Here is a 21187-nt window from a genome sequence, read left to right on the forward strand (position 1 = left end):
TCCTCACATACCAAGGCTGCAAATAACGAACGAGCAGTCGCCGGTCACGTTGTCTGGTCAAACATGCTTTTGCTCGGACACTACCCTTTTTTGGCCGGACAAATTTCAACAGTCGGAATTCTTGCGATAGTGAACCAAGATTGCACAGTAATCCTTTTACGACTAAAAAACAACTGAATCCAAGTCGGTCTGGCAAGAAAAACTACAAGTTAATAATTTTACCACTCTTTACTGCAGAAGCACCCTCGCATTAAGTATGTGGAACGGTTACGCAAGAGTAGACACAACCGCAATTGTCCGTTTTACTTTACATCTGGCAAATCACTTATAATTAAATAATACACTTTGGAAATCACCACATCAGTTCTACAACTGAACTTTAAATAAAATATGCTGTTATATGCATACTGTTATTGGCCTATCGCATTCGTTTTTACACACACTGCGTGACATGTAATACAATGGGATCGTGTGTTGAATCATCTGGTCGGCCGCTTGAGATGCAATCACGTCATTTTCTGGTACATTCCGAACGCGTTACAGATAAGAATATTTTGAGTGTAAATATGTTTCCCTTCATTTAAAACAGAAAGGATAATAAAAAAAATGTTGAGTGAACCGTGCAATTCAGAGGTTAGTAATAATAGAAAATATCTACATCCATGCAGACAAATCAAGACAAACTCACGTTTATCTTGACCTTTTTTGTTTTCAGCACAACTCATAGCCTTATTTTTAAAGTTACAGTTGTGAATTTTCGTTAGAGTTTAAGAGGGGTCGGATTCTCCAGGTTTTGGGCCGTTTCTTCGCTTTTTGCACTTTGCAACAAATGCTACTTTGGAGTATTCTCGATGCAGCAAGATTATTCTTCGTGAGGGTGCTTTCCTATCATTCAATCAGTCAAACAATCAATCACTTTATTTAGAGTGCCCCTGAGATCAAAATTTTCGTACATCATTTTTTTCCATTTTCTTGTTCAGTGTGTCTCCTTCACCTTCTCTGCCAAATTTCAGTTTTGACCGAGCACCAGAAATATCTTTTTTCGGGCCGTTAAATTCACGATTTCGCGTCCGCCATTATTTGATCATGTTCCGGAAGTTGATCGCAAGACTCAGAGGAAGTGACGTCAAAGGCTCAACGCGAAAATCTCACATGGCAAAATGTCAAGCAAACATAACAGAGTGCTTTACTCTATCTTACAAAAACTAAACAAAAATGACTGGGCATCGATGCGTAATTCAAAGCTGAAGTAATCGTGCAGACCATGCTGCAGGTATTTCTCTCCATCGGAGCCTTGCAAATAGATCAGAGCGGGAAAAACGGATGCGATTTGTGCGACCTCGCCGAGCAAACTTCAATCCGACAGAAATATTTGTGATCTACTCCGAACACTTCTCGGAGGACTGTTTCGAGAGATCTGTGTAGTTTGAAGGATCTAGGCGAAGAATTCTGTCGGGTTCAAGAAGAGAAGGGACAAGAAAAACCGTCCTCAGTGCGGTCTCGACGCCGGAAAGCGAAGTAAATAAGCGAATAAACAAAGACATTGTGAATTACATATATTAATGCTATTTTTATTATTATTTTCCTTTATTTATTTATTTTAACGCTACAGTCAATTGACTGTTGATTATCTTACTGGTATCATAGTTTTTTTTTTTCTTACTCATTGTAAATAATTCTTAAGTTTGTTAACATTAATATTTAAATTGTTGTAGATATATTTAAATTTGTAGGTCCACATCAGCTTTTTAGCTGCCTTCTTGTACTGACCTACATGACAAATAAAGTATGTATGTATGTAAGTCTACGAACCTCCACGGATTTTGTCACCTTTATGTATGAGCTGATCAATATCCACCTTTAACAACTCTCTGGCAGAATACCTTACACAAAGGAAAGTACTCGGTGAACATTGTAAATAAGAATGATAAAATAGCCGAATTGAGGATTGAGATTTCTGACCTCAAAGAGCTCACTTTTATACAAAAGAGATGAAAAATATAATTGTGTGCTCTGATTCTAAAAAAAGCTGGCTTTTATATCAGCGGAAGCAGAACAAACAGCTTAAGACACAGAGCGTAAAAACACTTTAAAGTGTAGGCTTGCAGCTAAAAAACCGAGAAAATGAAAATTTCTTTAAAAACCTGTCAAACTATCAACTATCTGACAGCCAAGTCAGCGTGCTATCAAAGGGTCTCAAATTCATCCCAACGCCCGTGACAAACGAATTTAAAATCGGGCCAACTTTTGCGAGATTTATTCGCAAGACGAATGCGCCTCCGTTACACCTTTCACGGAAAAAACAAAGAACCACTTCTGTTTCATATCGAACTAAATGCCACCGGCTCAGTCTTCTATCGCCCTTCAGAGCTACTTGGGAAATTGTCATAACGCTACTTGCAGACTGCGTCTAAGCCAAAAAATACTTTGTAACGCAATGAGGTCACGGCTCTAAAAGAGTTGAAACAAACTCTGCTTTAAACCTCACCGAAGCAACACAACAATAGTCATCATGAATAAGAAAGAAAAAACAAGAGACCAAAGTGCAACTCAACAACAGAGTTCACTTGAAACCTTTCAAAGCACCGATGGTAAAAAAAAACGTAGGAAAGGGTTAATGAGATCATTGACCAAACGCATCGGGGAAAACACATTGATGGCTTAGAAATGGCTTTCACAAACTCCCAATATCCGCCTTCGGATACACAATTAGCCATTGCCGAAAACTATTTTTACTAATCACCCGATCATTTCTTACAAAAAGGGAAAATCCCTTACGACAAGCAAAAATACAGTTCGAAGGCGATAAAGGCGAAGGCGACCACAAAAGCCACATGGAGAGTCCGTGCCGTTCTGTGTTTATCTTTTTTCGCATGACAAAAATTCATCGTTTGTCAGCGCAAAACTATCCACAGAAGCTTCAGATGATTTCTGGGACAATTCATCGTCTGAAAAAGTCGACATTTCCCGACTGACAACGAAACAGTTCTCAAAAAAGTAATATCTGTGATTCTCTGTGCAACGAACAAAGATAGTTGTGAACAGAGCAAAGCATAAGTTTGTTGAGCCTTTGACGCCATGATGACGTTTTTGCGAGCTCGGCTGGAACATGTTTTCAGCAATGGCGGACGATTTTTGGACGACTTTGAAGCGGTAAAAATTGATCCTCGAAGGTTTGTTTTGAGTTTTTAATGGCAAAAAGGGTCTTAACTTGACCCAATTCAACATTTTGTGAACAATTTAGGCCAAAATAAAATGGTCAATTTTCGTCTCAGGGGCACTTTAAGAGTAAATTATGGTATCTAGCCAAAGGTAAAACCCTCTACTGACTGGGAACACAAAATAAAGTAGATAAAATAATGGAAGACATGATGATTTGCGGTCACGACAGGACTTGATGACATCGTGGAAATTTGCGACTGCCGGGAATTTCTCGACCACTAATTTGTCTACTTTTATAATGGTTTTTTTTTTCTTTCGGAAACATGACTGTTGTCCCTTGTGATTATCAAACAGTTAAAAATTAAAATTTCTTTGAACGAGGCGGTAGATGACCGGACAAGATGTCCGGCCACCCAAGGATTTGTCCGGACAGTACCCAATTTTGAGCGGACATTGTCCGTTGACCGGCCGTTATTTGCAGCCCTGCTTACGCGACGATGTCATGTAAAAGAGATTAATACCACTCAAGCAATGTTTAAAATGTTGGGCAAGATTTCCGTATAACCCCATACTTCATTATGCATTCTATTCTTGGATAAAGGAAAGAAGAGGCAAAACAACAGATTTCCTTTGGGACTACGGCTTTGTTTAATGATTGGTATGGGGTTATACGGAAATCTTTCCAAATGTTGTATTAGAGCAATCCTTGACCAATTCTTCCACACGATTTCACCTCCGGGCCAGCTCAGTAACGAGACAGTTTTTGTCTTCACAAGTTAAAACAAAAATATGCAAATGACATGAAATTGCCCCGAATATTCCCCCCGGGGAGGTTCGCCCATTTACGAGATTATGACACCTTCCTGATTTATTAACCTTTATTTTAAAATACGTTTTTCTAAATAAGTCGGATGCTTTTTGAGATTTTTAATTTTTTTTTTTTGTAAACATTAGTTAAAATGCCTAACTTCAATCTAGTCCAAAAAAAAGGACTATTTTTTCGGCCTCTGAAGGTAGGAAGTAATCTTAACAGACTGCACGCCATGACTACAGATGAAGACCCCCTGTGGTCAGACATCTCGGAAGTGATCATCTTGCGTTGAGATTCTGAATGATTGGCTTACCATTGCTTCAGACCGAAATTTTTTATACTAAACCAGATCTTTCACACGGACTTACAGGTTTATGTCCAAAAGATGTAAATTGACATAGATGCATGCTTTGTCACAAATTCGTTCCTCATCTTTCTCTTAATGATATGCAGAGACGAAAAGCAGCTCTTCCCAGTCCCACAAGGCTGCAGTCAGGAGGAATTAACGGTTCACCAACTGTTGGAGCAAAGAATCCAGTGGAAGTGAATAAAAAGGTAGGTCTAGGTAATTTTTTATTTCTCTGAGTACTGTTCAGTTTTGGTCCCTTTACGGTTAAAGGTTTTTTTTTTTTTGGCCTTTGGTTTTCGTTTTTTTCGGCCAAAAAAAAAATTAAAGCGGGTTTTTAGGATTTGACATCCCATCTGATCTTCAGTTTTTCCATTTACACCTGCCTAGTCTCTACTCTCAAGCTGGTAACCTCTCAAATAGCCTCTCAAAAGGGACTTATTATGAGGAATTTGCGCCAAACCAGAAAATATTTTGGGGTTGGAGGCTGCGAATTTCAGATAACGCCTCAGTAAGACTTTGACTTTGCACTGAAGAGCATTAAGGACAGGGTGTGAAATGTGCCTTCCAACGTATCTGCGAGAAGAGGGTCCAGTGGTAATTTTGGACTGTGCTGCTTCTTTTTTTTTTTTACGAGTCAATCCCTCAGAGGTGACTCATTTCTAAAAAAAGATTTCATTTGCATTTTCGAATTTACCTCTCGGCTTTCGTAACTTCCGTTTGCAGCTTTTGATGTTTTCTAATGGTGTAGCCTTTTGCAAACGTAAATCTTCCCCAGAACACTCTTCTGTAAGATTTCTGCAAATTTTCCAGGTGCGAATTTAAATAGAGATAAGTGGACTTATTTATGTCCTTCACAGCCTTTCTTTGAAATGTCGTACAGCACTTCCTTAAAGGAATTCACAACTGCACCCCAACATTAACAAACACTCTGATGAAACTGACATAGTTAGCCTGTATGCTCAATGTATTTCCAATAAATCACTGGGTTGTGATGGTAAGTCTTGGGTATGGTTGGTTTTGTTTGTAATAACATTTCTGTGCACTTTTCCTGTTGCTTATGGACGACTATACCTCCCTCGACAGCCCAACCACAACCAACAGGTAATTCCTTGTCAAATACTGAATCATTCCCTAAAGAAGCGTCTACTGTAGAGGCTGAATAACCTAAAAAAAAAAAAAACAATGAATAACATAAAAGAGAAAAAGGAAAAGAGAGGGAGAGAAATATCCAAGAGAAGCATTGCAGCAGTGGATATGGTGCTGAAGTTTACATCTCATTCTCGTCTAGATTATGGTGGCCCTTTATGATTACAATCCAGAGAGGCAATCACCACAAGATAGTCCAGATTCTGAACTCCCGTTGAGAAAAGGACAAATCTTCGCTGTTCTTGGTGACATGGTGAGTAGCAAGAAGGCATAACAATTTAGATACAAGCAACAGAGAGAGAGGAAGATTTTAAGATGTTGCAAAAAAACCCTACGATGAAATGACAATTTAGATATCGAGAGGAGCGATAAAGGACAGATCTGAATGTCTTCTCCTTTGCCAGGCCCCATGTGGTCCAGTGGTTCAATTTGCGGCATGCAACAGGGCTGTATTATAAAGCGGGATCAGGGTCAAAATCCAGTTCCAAATAGGAACAGGCACAACAAAAAGTCAGACATCAAAATAGGAACAGGCACAGCCTATTAGGAACAGGCACAGCCTATTAGGAACAGGCACAGCCTATTAGGAACAGGCACAGCCTATTAGGAACAGGCACAGCCTATTAGGAACAGGCACGGCATAATAGGGACAGGCACGGCATAATAGGGACAGGCACGGCCTATTAGGGACAGGCACGGCCTATTAGGAACAGGCACGGCCTATTAGGAACAGACACGGCCTATTAGGAACAGGCACGGCCTATTAGGAACAGGCACCGCCTATTAGGAACAGGCACAGCCTATTAGGAACAGGCACAGCCTATTAGGAACAGCACAGCCTATTAGGAACAGCACAGCCTATTAGGAACAGGCGCAGCCTATTAGGAACAGGCGCAGCCTATTAGGAACAGGCGCAGCCTATTAGGAACAGGCGCAGCCTATTAGGAACAGGCGCAGCCTATTAGGAACAGGCACAGCTTGGCAAAGCGAGGAGCACTGGGCACCAAGTCTCCCAGAAGGTCCTCTGAGAGGCAATTAAAGATAGCTACCAGAATGCAGCAAGTAAGTAAATGGCAAAGTATTGATCTCTTCTCCACTCGTGTTTTCCACTATGCTGAGAAGTTGCAAATGTGTAGTAAGCCTGTGCAAGCAAACAGGTTTAATCATTTATCTCTAAACTTTGATGTGTCACTCTCAATTGTTGGCAACGAATTTTAAGAATATGTCAATCTTGTGAAAAGGAAAAAAATTGTTTCTGTTCGAAAATATAGGATGGATTCTTAAGAATCGAGGCTAGCGAAATCAACCAATCATCTGGCTCGACATTCTGACTAGGATGGAAAAGATGTGGTGCTTACTCAGAAAATCTCTCCAGCTTGATTAACAAATGTCACTGGGATATTGTAAATAAGTGATGACAGGTTGAGGATATTGATAGCCCCTTCACATTTATATTGCAAATAGGCGGCTTATTCTTCACTTAGATTTTCACTTTGTACATATCTTAGGACTTCTTGAAACGTTCTTCTTGTGGTTGATTTCACTAGCCTTGATTCTAAAGAATCCATCTTATATTTTCGAACAGAAATTTTTTTTCCTTTTCACAAGATTGACTAAGGTTATGTTTTTATACAAATGTATTCTTAAAATTTGTTGCGAACAATTGCGAGTGACACATCAAAGTTTAGAGATAAATGATTAAACCCGTTTGCTTGCACAGGCTTACTACACATTTGCAACTTCTCAGCATAGTGGAAAACACGAGTGGAGAAGAGATCAATACTTCGCCATTTACTTACCGTAAATGCTCGAGTTAGCACCCAGGGCGCTTATTTAATTTTCTTAGGCGAGAGGGGGGCGCTAATTCGAAGGGGGGTGCTTATTTGAAGCTGGGCACTTACTTTGTTTATCAATTTTTAGTCTCAAAATGACACTATCTTTATTTCTATTGGGAGCAAAGTTTTACGAGGAAATTAATAAAGTGAAGCAGCTATGTGCTCACATGGATATTTCTATCAAGGAAATGAGAAGCAAACCCGTGCGACTTTGAAAGGACATTACTATTTATACTATTTAAAAATGTCACATTTTATTAAAAGAACTGTATGGACCGTATAAGTCTGGTATATCGTACCGAGTACTGAAACTCATTTTTCTCGGGGGAGGGGGGCGCTTATTTGAAGGGGGGTGCTTAGTACCAATTTTTAGCCTTAGGAGGGGCGCTAACTCGAAGCGGGGTGCTTATTGGAGGCTGGGCGCTAATTCGAGCATTTACGGTACTTGCTGCATTCTGGTAGCCATTTTTAATTGCCTCTCAGAGGGCCTTCTGGGAAACTTGGTGCCCAGTGCCCCTCGCTTTGCCAAGCTGTGCCTGTTCCTAATAGGCTGTGCCTGTCCCTATTATACTGTGCCTGTTCCTAATGAGCTGTGCCTGTTCCTAATCGGCTGTGCCTGTTCCTAATAAGCTGTGCCTGTTCCTAATAAGCTGTGCCTGTTCCTAATAAGCTGTGCCTGTTCCTAATAGGCTGTGTCTGTTCCTAATAGGCTGTGCCTGTTCCTAATAAGCTGCGCCTGTTCCTAATCGGCTGTGCCTGTTCCTATTTTGATGTCTGACTTTTTGTTGTGCCTGTTCCTATTTGGAACTGGATTTTGACCCTGATCCCGCTTTATACTGTACATACAAATACTCCAATTTCTCTTGACAAAGACAAAGTCATACGTTGCTCTTACTCATAGGATGAACGCATCTGTTCTTGGTTCCCATTACTGAAGTTGATATTTCTAAAGGAGAACAGTATAAATTTAATATTGTAGTCGCTTTGTTGCCAGCACTGTGGTTACCAGTGCGAGATTCCTGTTGGTAGTTTCAATAAGGTTTCCCTCTCGGTTTTATTTCGAGAATGACGTTGCCTTTATTATCAAGGAGAGAAACAGGATCGCGAAGTCCAGATGATCCGCTTGAAATTGTGGCATACACTTGTGTACAACACGTTTGCCAACAGAAGATTACGCACTATGTTATTTTTTGTTCCTTGTACGCCTATCAGTTTTTTTATTGCATAACCCTCTACGTTTCACAGAGAAAACGTGCTCTTCTACTTTTTATATTCATGAAGTCTTGTATGACCAGAAAAAATAATGATTTGTGCAGCTAGATTGCAGCCCCTCAGGAGGGGGACATTGGGGTTTGCGGTGTTGACCCCTTTTTTAATGCGATACTGCGGTGAAAAACAACTGGCATTACGGTGTTATGGTGTATGGTGTTTGTAATTTCAAACTGACGGTGTTCGGTGAAATAAATTATTTTCGGTGTTGTAGTTTATCCGTTAACCTTTTTTCAAAGAGTAGACCTCAATTGAGAACCTGTGGTTAACTGTCGAACCAAATAAGCAATACATCCGAGTTAATCTTCAGTAAACATAAGCTGATTAACTCCATGCCGTGTTCATTAATATTCTACTTGACCTCTGGACCTCTACCGCACGCACTATTGGGCAGCCAAAGACCAGCGCGTGGTAAATATGATTAAAACTAGACCAGGTAATTCCTGAGACTTAAAGCCTGTTTACATGGAGTTGGGGGACCCCAGCTGTGGTCGAAAAATGAATTGCGTTTACATGCAATCTTACAACCCCGTGGTGCTGGAGTAAAGTGTCTCGAAGTTGTTGTTGCGCTTGCAGTCAGGGAGTTTAAGCACAGGCGTGCTAAGCTCACATATCGAGAAGGACGAAATATTAATTCGCGGACGCGCTTTTACTCATTCACGAAAGCGCCACGCGTTGTGTTACACGGTGTAAAGTGATGCGTGGAACTGTCAATAATTTTAACCCGTTAATACATTATAAGGAATTAATATGACATATGTTATAAGGAATTAATATGAGAAACGAAATATGGTCGATTTACACCACTAAATATTCTGAAATGTGAACATTTTACACTCCCTGTGTGTCTGTTGTGTTGGTGTTTTAACGTTCAGTTTTGTATGGGACGGCTAGGAAATGTACAAAGTTTTAAAACATACATGTTTTGCTTTCGAACTTTTTGCCAGGGTTACCCCACCTTGGGGCATTTAAATGGAAAATTGTCACCTCAGCTGACAGGGTTACCCTATCTGGCAGACCGGGCAACTCACCTAGGTGGGTCACCCCACCTATCATGTAACGTGATCACGATGAAAAAAGAAATTGTATGGACAGGCGGGTTACCCCACCTAGATGGGTTACTTAACCTACCCAAGGTCCCCCACCCCCATGTAAACAGGCCCTTAGACTATATCGCATTGTTGATGTGTTGATAATATTTCTTGGGATGATGCGGTGTTTGTTCTATGTTGTTTACGGTATTCAGAACCCCCATGTCCTCCTCCAAAGGGTGTTAGCAGATACCTATGATAAAAAGGTAATGAAAGCCGAAACATCGAAAGCCCAAAGCAACCTGCGCAATTAGCTCAATTGAAATTGAATAAAATTCCTGGTGAAACTGAGAAATTTATAAAAAAATCTTCATCGAGTTTAAACTTTTTTTTTCTTTTCATTTCTTTGTTCTCCTTTAGCGCGCTGATGGCTTTTATCACGCTGAAATTAATGGTGAGCGTGGACTTGTTCCTGGAAGTTTTCTCAACAAATTCACCACTGGGGTAAGGCCAAAGCGCGGAAAAGGCAAACTTATTTATTTAAGCAACAACTACAAGCGAAGACTTGTCTGCCTAATAATTTATTACATGTTCAGTGGAAACCCCTTATGGCCACCTCGTTATTATGGCCACCTCATTATTACAGCCACTTTTTTATGGCCCAACGAAAAACCTCGTATGCGGTCACCTGTAAATATGCCCAACGTCCACATTTTAAAGTCCCAATCAGTAGAATCCCTCTTAATTTCACCCCTTTCATATGGCCACTTCCAAAAACAAAATGCCAGTGACATGTCAGTTCATTGATCTCTGTCATGTACTAATCAAACAGACGATCTACTTGATGCTTGGTTTCACAAGAGAGATTTAGAAACATGACTGGGTATACCGAAAAAAAAAATTGGGTTCCAAACATTGCCATGATGTATTTAATAGTCATAGGTTTTATTGTTTTAAAGGGAACTGGCAGTGGTCTAGAGTGTGGAATTCCCAAGCCAGTAGAATGGTCAGGATCACAAAGTGTTGCTATTGGACATAGCCCACCTTAAAGCTCCACGTGTTACTAAATTCCCCTTTTGAATTTTTTATGCACATATGTTGATTGTACACCCACCTATGCTGCATCAGTTACTTTCATTATCTCATGTTTGAGAAATGTTTTAGATTTCACCTCTATATTTTTAATTTTTGTAGAAATTGAGATGTAAAATTTAGGAATATAGTTTTCATCATGATAAAAGCAAACAATTTTTAGGACGTTAGTCTAGTGTGTTGGCAAGCTCTATTTTACAGCTGGAGTAGTTAACAATAGTAGATAGTACTAAATGATTAGGACAGAGTATGAGATTTTTCAATTTTTGTACAGACTTGTATTTTATCAGACCTCAAAGGTGTAACACATGTGACTTAAACTGAGTGTTGATAAAGATGTAATATATTATGGAAAGGAAATCTGTACATTCCAACAAGTTTAATAAACTACTATATCTCTTTTTAGATAGACTTACATATTTTTCATTTATCCCTCACACTTCAAAATACAAATTGTGAGTGAAAATTAAAACCCTGAGATAAAAAAAAGCAGAAACAAAGTTTCAATTTCTTGAAGATAATGAGTTCCAAACCTCAGCCATAGCGACTCTACATTGAGAGTCTATGGTGAGCAAGGCCCATTACAGAATACCTTTTTTTTAAATAGAATAGGAAGATGGTAATTATTTAGTTCTGTTAAAAAACTAAGAAAGATGTTTTTGCCTTGTCAGGAGTGTGGGACAAAGAAAAAATTCAGAGTCTCCATGAGGAATCCAAAGGTCTGAGGTTTAATTCCTCATGTGGACTCAGTCTCCATGAGGAATCCAAAGGTCTGAGGTTTAATTCCTCATGTGGACTCAGTCTCCATGAGGAATCCAAAGGTCTGAGGTTTATTTCCTCATGTGGACTCGGAATTTTTTCTGAGTTTAGTTCTGTAAAAAAACTAAGAAAGATTTTTTTGCCTTGTCAGGAGTGTGGGACAAAGAAAAAATTCAGAGTCTCCATGAGGAATCCAAAGGTCTGAGGTTTAATTCCTCATGTGGACTCAGTCTCCATGAGGAATCCAAAGGTCTGAGGTTAAGTTCCTCATGTGGACTCAGTCTCCATGAGGAATCCAAAGGTCTGAGGTTTATTTCCTCATGTGGACTCGGAATTTTTTCTGAGTTTAGTTCTATAAAAAAACTAAGAAAGATGTTTTTGTCAGGAGTGTGGGACAAAGAAAAAATTCAGAGTCTCCATGAGGAATCCAAAGGTCTGAGGTTTAATTCCTCATGTGGACTCAGTCTCCATGAGGAATCCAAAGGTCTGAGGTTTAATTCCTCATGTGGACTCAGAATTTTTTCTTTGTCCCGTACTTGTAACAAGATGAAAAACATCTTTGTGATTAAATTATTTGTATGCAAGAGTAATACTTGGAGGGGTTCTACACTGACACCTCTTGGTGCAAATCTTCAATATTGGAGTTACGGTCTGAGTATTTGTAGGAGAAAGGTGTCTCACCTTCCTTTTAATTGCACAATAATGGTTGTTTGTGACAAAGTCTTGGGGGATAAAAAGTAAATGCTCATTGGCAAATATTCTTCCCAAATCTTACTTGCCATAAATTAAGTGAAAGTCATAGAAACACTATGACATCAATGATAGACCTCCTTAATTAGACCAATAAGAATGGAGTTGTGAACAAATACTAAATACAGAAGCCTGTCCCCTGCATAACTCGATTACATTGTTTTCACTCGGAGATTATGCCCCTTTTTGAATACTGAGGCCCTAAAAAAGACTTTTTGTTTTAGGGGTGCAGCAGCATGGAACAGTCTGTCAGTTGAGGCTAAGCAAGCCACTACCTTAAATAGCTTTTATTCTTCTATTGTATAATATTAATAACTTACTTTTAAGATTTCTTCTCATTAGATTGTAGTTTTTAAGTCATAGTTGTAAAGTATTAGGTACTACATGTTTAGGGTTAATGCACGGCTCTTTTGAAGACCACTTTTCTTTTAGTGATAAGGATTCCGTGATTAAATAAAGTGATTAAAGTTTTTTTTGTTTTGTTTTGTTTTGTTTACACTGCTTTCCTATTTTTGGTTTCGTATTTAATCAAGTGGTCACTTACTTTTCATTTCTCTACTTGCATATTTTACTTTTAATTGTATATTAAGAATAATTCTCATTTTTTCATGTTCTAATTGTTTCAGATTTCTTTAAAATGACTGTGCCAAAAGAGCAAGAACACTTGGTGAAAATGTTACTATAGCAATTGCAATTTATTTTTTTAACCAATGTTCAAACGTTTGCTTCCTCTAAAATCATTTAAGGATAAAATGAAACAGTGAAAGCTGTAAAAAGTTCCTTGTGCATGGTAAGGTGTACCCAAGGGGCTAAAATTTATGATACTCCATAACTTCTGCATACTAATTTTTGTGAAAAAAGAAGTTTAGATTTTTTTTACTGGATAAAAGCATGGCATTCCCTTTAAAATTGAAATCCTTGAAACCTTGCATCCACATGATAATGGTTTTAAGTATCACACCTTTTTTTTTAACTGATGTAATAATGGACAAGGTGCTTTCAGCAAAAATAACTTCTACATGCTAGGGATTTGAATATCTCTACTGTGATTGCCCTAATGAGTCCCATTTTACACATAAGATGGCTTTTACTATTTCCATTCTATAATTTCTCTACTTCTTTCCTTAATCAAAATCTCCCTATGATTACATAGAACCTGCAACATACATGTATGGGCAGATCTAAGTTATTTTTCTATACGCATCTACATCAACCAAACTGACCTGATCAGAATGTGTAAAAGGAATGTGCTCATTGAGAGGTATGTAAAAGTAAAAACACTAAGTAACCATTAATGAGAGCAGATCTTAAGTCCACAATTATGTAAGGTCCTTGTGAAACTCATGAAGGTGAAACAGACATTAAAGTGAATTCACTGAATTATCCAAACTCAGTGACAACAGGACATTGGAAGTAAAGCTTTAATATCTATCGTGCTCATGATTTTGATTTTCTCCTTGGGAGATTTGTTCCATTATTACCATATAATGTTGATTTATTGTATTACTAAAGGTACTTGCATGGGGCTGAGTAAAATTAAGGAATAAGAATTAAGAATATCACAAATGCTTTCAGAAGTAGCAGCACTTTATACAACTTTTGACAAACAAAAGTGATATTTATCCTCAGTTTTACAAGGAAACGTGCAATTACTTGTTGATGATATGAAGGGCAAAATTTTCTTTTCCTTTTTGGTCAAAAACACACAGTCACAAAATTTTGTAGGAGGCCCTTTCTGTGTTAAGTTAGTGTTGGTGAACTTTTAACTGCATTTTTGTGCCACATTGCCAAAGCTATTAAAAATGTTCATCATCAATGAATTTAGAGAAGTTTGAACCCCCAGTGTAATTACCAAAATTAAGGAAAAAATGCCCTCTGTCTCAGATATTCAGCATTTAGTAATTTTTCCCTCTAAGTTGTCATAGTGAATGATACACAGTTCAAAGTAATTCCACCCTCAACTCCAACTCGTCACCCTCATTGTCCCAATTATTTAAGTTTAACTACTGAGTGGCTATTTCAAACACAGGTCTAAATACAGGTTGTTAAAAGTAATAATGTCTTAAAGTGTGGGCACAACTGGGCTTTCTATGCAGATTTCACAATGTTCGTTTCTTATATTTTCTTGCCTCAGAATTGAATTGTAATGTATTGTACCAATCAACACCCAGTGCCACAGAATGGCTTAAAGCAACATGAATGTCAATTTAACCCTTTCACTCCTAGGTGTGATGATCATTGTACAGATTCTCCTTACAATTTTAATTAACTGTTTGCAGCCAAGTAATAAGAATTAGGAAAATTATTATATTCAGAAATTGTCTTGATTTAACTTTTAATTCACACAAAAAAAAGCCTGTTCATCTAAGCAGTAAAAGGATTAACTTAATGTACCAATATGTTTAAATGTAACTAACATTGCATAATAACATTAATTTTAACTACCTTTTTGTGAAATTACTAGGCTTCAGGACTGTGATTGTTATTTTAAGACAAAATTTAAATCAAAGTTAACTTCATGATTGTACCCGATCAGAATTGAAATTGTCCACTATGCTGGTTTTTAAAGTTTCTGTTCTTTTCCAAAATATAAGGGTTCCAAAATTGAAACAGAGTTAAAGCCCAGGGTGTACAATGATGTTCAAAGATTGCTCAAAGATTGCATATCCCTGAAATTGTTTGACTGCATTGTCTTGATAAGGTTGATCAACCTTCTAATAGAACTGAAGGTCTTTTGCCCTGGGTCAGTTATAGCTGGCTGATAATTTACATGCCCAGTAAACTGAAAACTTATGTTTGACAACTCTATCATCTGGGAAACAGTATTCAAAATAGCAATGAGCACATCCTGGAAAAAATAACTTCTTGCACTCATAGTTTCAAGTAGGTTGCATCCATGGTTTTAACAAGCAGTGCAAATGGTAAAATAGATGAAACTTGCCTTGTCACCCAATATATAGTGTCCATTTTGAAATATGGATCAATTTCGTCTGTCAGTCCTGGTCTCCGCATCATTTGATACGAGTATGGTTCAATGTAGGCTTGCAAGACAACTTGGCCTGCTTTGACTTCACCAGTCTCAATGTCTGTGTACTTTAATTTTGGTGCGTCCAAATCAGCACAGATAATAGACGGTGTCATCTTTATCAATGGTTTAGACCCATCTTCACTCGGGTCCTCAGAATGGTTCTCAGTGGTCTTTGACTCCAATACTTTGACAACCTCCTTTGGATTTAAAGACATAAATGCCAAATTCCAGTTTGATGAAACAATACTCTCTTGCCCACTGGCAGCCTCAAGTTGAAAGCGACACCATCCTGTAGGCAGCGAGTATGTTTGGGGTGGATTACCACTCTTACATAATGGTGTTTCAACATCAAGACAGCACTCTTCACAATAACAGGGATTTAATGCATCAGCTTCAAAATGACATGAAGGAATGTTCAAATAACTGAGGAATCTAATACAGCTCTCTTGATATTCACAACTAGCTTTGAATGTGTCAAAAGACACAGTGCTCTGCTTGGTTGGTAAACTTGAGGTACTTAATTTCTTACGTGGAACTTTCTTTTCTTTACAAGGTAATGTAAGAGGGCACTCTCCTTCAACATTCTTCATACAACGGTCGCGGCAGTGAACATCCAGACCACATCCCTCGCACTTCATTCCTTGATCTTTAATTCCCCACATAAATCCTCCACAAGATGCACACCATTTAAAATGTTTGTAGGAATGAGGTTTGAATACATGGGGGCAAGCGATGGCCTTTTTCTTTTCTTCTTTTGGCATATGTCCATCTACATGATTAATTACGCGAAACATATTGAGCACATCAACAACAAGATCTGTGATCGACTTGTATTTCTTCTCATCAGTAGAATCAATAAAAAATCTTTCGTTTTCATAAAATAATCTATAATGAAGAATATGCCCCCCGTAACTTAAGGACAAGCTGTAGTCACCCGGTGAGCTATTACTCTCTCTCACTAAGTATCTTCCGTTGACTGGACCACTAGGACCAGAGAGTAGTTCTTCGACTTCCTCCCGAGGAATTCGGCCATGAAACTCTTCTTGAAAGAACGATGGTCTGGAGGGCAGATTCTTCATACAAGCTAAGCGAATTGGCTCAGGGGCAGCATTCTGCTGCAGAGCGAGCAGCATATCACTTTGCCAGGCTCTATTCTCGGGTTCCTTCAGTTTATCGATGTCGACGTAAGCGGGAGCCCCATCGGAGGGCTTGTGTTCTTGAGGTGGTTTGCTTGACATTGAAAATGCTTTTCACCAGATTCTCGAGTTTGTTTCTTGATTTTTAATAAACCCCTATCTTTCCTTCCTTTTCTTGCTCCGAAGCAGGGTCCACTGACCTCAGCCGAGAGAAGACTTAATTTCAGATGCAGAACGAAGTTACTCACATTTAGACTATAACGAAGCTATGAAGATCGTTGCGAAAAGCAAATCATCCACTTTGGCACTCGACTTGTTGTTCATCTCCACACTTAAGTCTCAGCTTTTCAGAAATTAAACGCCTATATGATCCTCCACCGTTTAAAAAACTGCATTTAATCAGATGGCAATCCAAATACTTTCAAAGCCAACCCTAGACGCAGGAGACCCTCTGGGGCGGCTTCAGCCTTGTACGACAGGCTTCGCTCACTTACTACTACGTCACTCTGTTTAGTTGGCAGCGGTCTTTCCTGTTGGACTCAGGGGGACCCAGACCGTCAGACCGGACAAATCTAAGAGCACCGAAGTTTTATCTCGTAGAGAGATAAGTCCATGTAGCGGGCGGTTTGGTGTGATTTGTATAAATCATGGCGGTTGAGCTGCCGGTTTGAATGATTACCTTAATTTTTTTTGTTGGATGAAGGAATAAAAAAACTTTTTTAATCTTGTCTGAGGAACCGTAAGTGACTTGGGTTTATGTGAAAGATATTTTAGATGATTATTTCTACTGAAAAATCCTTTTCGGATATTTCTGTAACAGTTCTCAAGAGATTAGCTCCTCTGAAGGTCCGCAATTACTTTTTAGTGTTGTAAAGTCATCATTTGGACAAGCCTTTATTTGGTCTCTTCACGCAACACGTTCTCCTATTCATCCCCTCCCTTTCCGCCTTCGGTAAACCTTTTGTGAATTTTCATTTATTTATATTTTAATTTAACTTTTTCCTTATTAACTCTCTATTTACCGGGTACTATTTATTATTTATTATTATTATTATATAGATACTGATGAAATACCAGGAGTTTTCCTTTTACTAAAAAAATCATATCTTCATCGAGCACAGAGAAGATACTACTTTTATCTTTCAGGTGTGAGGATATAATTATTGGTATCGCTATGGTTACTAACACGATGAGCTAATTACGAGAGCTTCCCGCTCTGGCGCGCGGCCGGTTCTTTTGAAATTCTTGTGGTTTATGAGGAAATTCATCAGTATCTATACAGTATCTACAAAAAAAAAAAAAACAGAACATTACATGGCCGCGCGGGGATATGAATGTTATCTATGGGTGCTGATAGGCATTTATAGATTATGCTAGTAAAAGAGGCATATTGTGTTAGTAGCATTGCTTTTTTTTTGGCCAAATTATGCTAATATTATGCTCTTTTTTCCAAATTATACCACCGTTTTTTTAAATTATGCTCTTTGGAAAAATGCAAATAAGTCCAAAATATATATTTTTTAACTAGAAGCCGTTCGTCTACAGGAAAGAAACGCAACAAATCCACAATGAATTTCAAATAAACATGTGCAAATGCAAGTTTACGTTCGGATCAGGCATGGCCGACGGCATATTGTAGCCTTGCCCAATGAGAGGTACTGGGATCGACATGGCTAAAATGTGACTTCCGGTTTCGGTGCACCTCCCGTCAGACCCGGGCTCAGTGCTTCACAGTGAACTACAAATGCTACTAGTTTAACTAAAACTTTAAATATCGATTAAGGTCACCAAGTGCTTGGGACTAGAGACAAAAAATTATCAAATAATGGCATCAAAAATGATCTGATAATTATCAAAATGCGCAAATTATGTTAGCATTGCTACTTGGCAGAAATTATGCCAAAAATTATGCTAGCATAATCTATAAATGCCTAGGTGCTGAAGGTATCTCTCACTCGAAGATTATTCGTATCCCCGCGCCGCCATGTTTTACTTTTTTTCGCGTGATGCCGACCGCATCAATGACCAGAAGAACGCAGACTCAGGAGGACAAAACCAGGTCTTATCTATGAAAGTAGATCCTGGACAAAATGTTCGATTCGTCGTTTCGTTATGGCGTTTCGTCGTTTCGTTATGTCGAGTCGTTGTTTTCCGAGTTCGACTCGTCGAACTTTCAGTTCGTTTCGTCGTATTGTCAGTTCGATTCGTCGGCTGGCCTCTTCGACTCGTCGTTTTATGAGTCCGACTCGTCATCGACCACATCGGTTCGTCGTTTTGTCGTTTCGTCATTTCGTCATGACGTTTCGTCGTTTCGTTATGTCGTTTCGTCGTTTCGACTTGTCCACTCAACAGGAGCTATAATTCAACCTAAATTACATGAAGAATTACTTGATTCCATACGCTCTTACATGAATCATTAATGTGGTATCTATAATTTGCTCTCTGTTGAAGGAAATGGATCCTTTGAGGAGCGACTTACGCCACAGCATAGAGTTCGTCTTGAGTCGAGGGAATGATCCTTTTCATGAAAGTGACAAAAGAATTGGATACCTAGTAACACACACTGACAGAGTCTTCTATATTCTAGCTCGTGCATCTTCGTTATTTAACATTCCTCCTCAGCTGGAGTGTTTGTTACAAAGAGCTTGTTTGTTGTTCTTGGTAGCAGTGACAACTCATTGTAAAGGTGGTTGTTTAAGTTTACAGGATACAGGGGTCGTCTCAGCATAGATTTTCCCAGAGAATTTCTGGAACAGTACCTTGAGAACAATTTTAGACATTTAAATTCGAGATGATAGTTGATGGTAGTTTTTGGCGTTTGACCGAGCGGATGATAATGCATGATTCCGACGTTTTGAGCGTTAGCACTTCATCGTACAGCGAATAGAATGGGTGGGTTACTTTTCATCATCTTTTTTTCACGGTAGGAGAGACTCGACATTTGCACTCAATTCTAATTTTAGCAGTACATGTTACGTTTTAATTCAAGTAATTAAAAGATTTAGACCCTCAACTAAAGCGCGGCTTTACTGAGGCTTTTATTATGCCACACTTCCACTACTAAAGCACTGTGCTAGGAATTGGGAAAAAACTAGAACTCCTTAATAAACGTGTTTTACTAATAATCCTTGGTGAAAAAGTCGGTACATACGAGGTGCTTTTGGAAAGTCCAAACCTAGTCAGCTTGAGAATGAAAAGACTTTTTCATATATTGATTTTAGTTCACAAGTCATATCTAGCAGCCGCAGCTGCCTACGTAGCAGCATTATTTACAACAAGAACCAACATTAATGGGCCTAGAGGTATAAACAGGTTGCAGTTACCATGTGTATAAATACTGCATCTTATGGGAAAAACTCCTTCAAATTTCTTGCACCCAAAATATGGAATTTGTTTTTTTTAGAAACAACTGCCTAGACTTTACAAGCATATATACATCTGTTCTCTTTTTCCTTTTTCTTCATTAATTGTACATATATTTTTCACTCTATTTATTTCTCAGAGAAGTGCTTGTACACTATTCTTCAATCCAAGTTGAAATAAAGTTTTACTACTACTACTACTGCTACTACTACTATAAATGGAAATCTCTCATATGGTCTCTTTGGTTGGCATTACGGGAGTTTCAAGCCAAATGGTAATCTGTTGTTTTCAAACTTGATTAATTCAATGCAGTAAATGGTTTGAACCCGGGGGTAACATGTGAAGGTGTAGTCTGATCGTCCGGGTGAGTGTAGTCCTGAGAAGGACTGTTGTCAGTGGTAGTGGCTGACGTTTCGACAACCTGTGCGGAAGTCATCATCAGAGTCACTACACTCACCCGGACGATCAGACTACACCTTCACTTGATTAATTCATATAGGTAACATCAAAGTATGTCTTTTTTGCTTTTGAAGTTTTGAAAATGTTTCATGCCTTTCAGTGACTACACGTCAAGTTATGTCAACACTCTCACTACTTGACTGTGTTCAAGTTGAGTCAGCCAAGTCATTTAAGAATCAGTTCATGCTTTCAGCTGTGTATATACCACATTTCTTTGCTCCATGATGTTACAGTAACACATGAAATTTAACCAGATTTATGATTGAATACGAGATTTCTGTGGGTTCTTAATTTAATTCTTTGAAAAGTAAACAGGTTTTTGGAAATGAACTGGCCACATGCTATATTTGCAGTGCGAATGTCAACAGGCAACATATTCCAAGAAACTACTATTCAATGGAAATAGGAACATTTAAGGGAATTAGCCCTTCCATCATTTTTTTTAACGTCAGATGATCATAATGTTTCAAGGAACAATAATCTAAACTAGAGTAATAATCCACAAAAGGTGAAACATCAATGTCAACAAACCCTTTCAGTGCCTTAAAAGGAGAAAGTTATATCAATTAAAACTCTTCTCTGTCTTCCAAAGATAATAGCTTTAACTTCTCAAGACGAGCTGCATAGCTATCCTTAGTTTTCAAAATAAATTTAGTGGCGCGTCTCTGCACTCCTTCAAGCTTATCAGTGTTCTTACGCGTATATGGGGACCATATCTCAGAGCAGTATTCATGGTTAGATCTTACTAAGGAACAGAAAAGGGTTCCGTTGCACTCTGGGGTAAAAGTAAATAGGTCCACTTGTACTCCGTATCTTTAAAAATTATTTTTTTCTTCAATTATTTTAGTCAAATTCGGTTTAATTTTAAAAAAGGGGAAAAAAGTTACCCTCGACCCTTAACAAGAAACCCTTGACCCTCCTACCCTCCACAAACAGATAGACTCCGGCGATAATTACTCCAGGGTGCTCGCCCAAGTGATTCATTAACTTTTAGCTG

General features: G+C 38.5%; 2 protein-coding genes across 5 annotated transcripts in view; one reads left to right on the forward strand and one right to left on the reverse strand.

Moving 5' to 3' along the window:
* LOC111323722 (uncharacterized) overlaps positions 1-12676 on the forward strand; it is a 59228-nt gene extending 46552 nt beyond the window's left edge. For all 4 annotated transcript variants that reach the window (XM_088752804.1, XM_088752809.1, XM_088752817.1 and 1 more), the window contains 4 exons: positions 4427-4528; positions 5611-5721; positions 10024-10107; positions 10563-12676. In XM_088752804.1, coding sequence (XP_088608930.1) covers positions 4427-4528; positions 5611-5721; positions 10024-10107; positions 10563-10652 — 387 coding nt within the window. In that variant the 3' untranslated portion in view covers positions 10653-12676. The remainder of the gene's footprint in view (positions 1-4426; positions 4529-5610; positions 5722-10023; positions 10108-10562) is intronic.
* Positions 12677-13609: 933 nt separating this feature from the next.
* Positions 13610-16863, reverse strand: LOC111323724 (uncharacterized). The gene has a single exon (XM_022927154.2). It carries the CDS (start codon positions 16468-16470, stop codon positions 15076-15078), a length of 1395 nt encoding a protein of 464 aa, XP_022782889.1. The 5' UTR covers positions 16471-16863; the 3' UTR covers positions 13610-15075.
* Between the last annotated feature and the right edge of the window lie 4324 nt (positions 16864-21187).

Source organism: Stylophora pistillata, chromosome 1, assembly GCF_964205215.1.
Source record: "Stylophora pistillata chromosome 1, jaStyPist1.2, whole genome shotgun sequence".
NCBI lineage: Eukaryota > Metazoa > Cnidaria > Anthozoa > Scleractinia > Pocilloporidae > Stylophora > Stylophora pistillata.

Excerpts from the sequence above, each read along its gene's own strand:
- LOC111323724 (XM_022927154.2), bottom strand. The coding sequence starts at position 16,470 with ATGTCAAGCAAACCACCTCAAGAACACAAGCCCTCCGATGGGGCTCCC.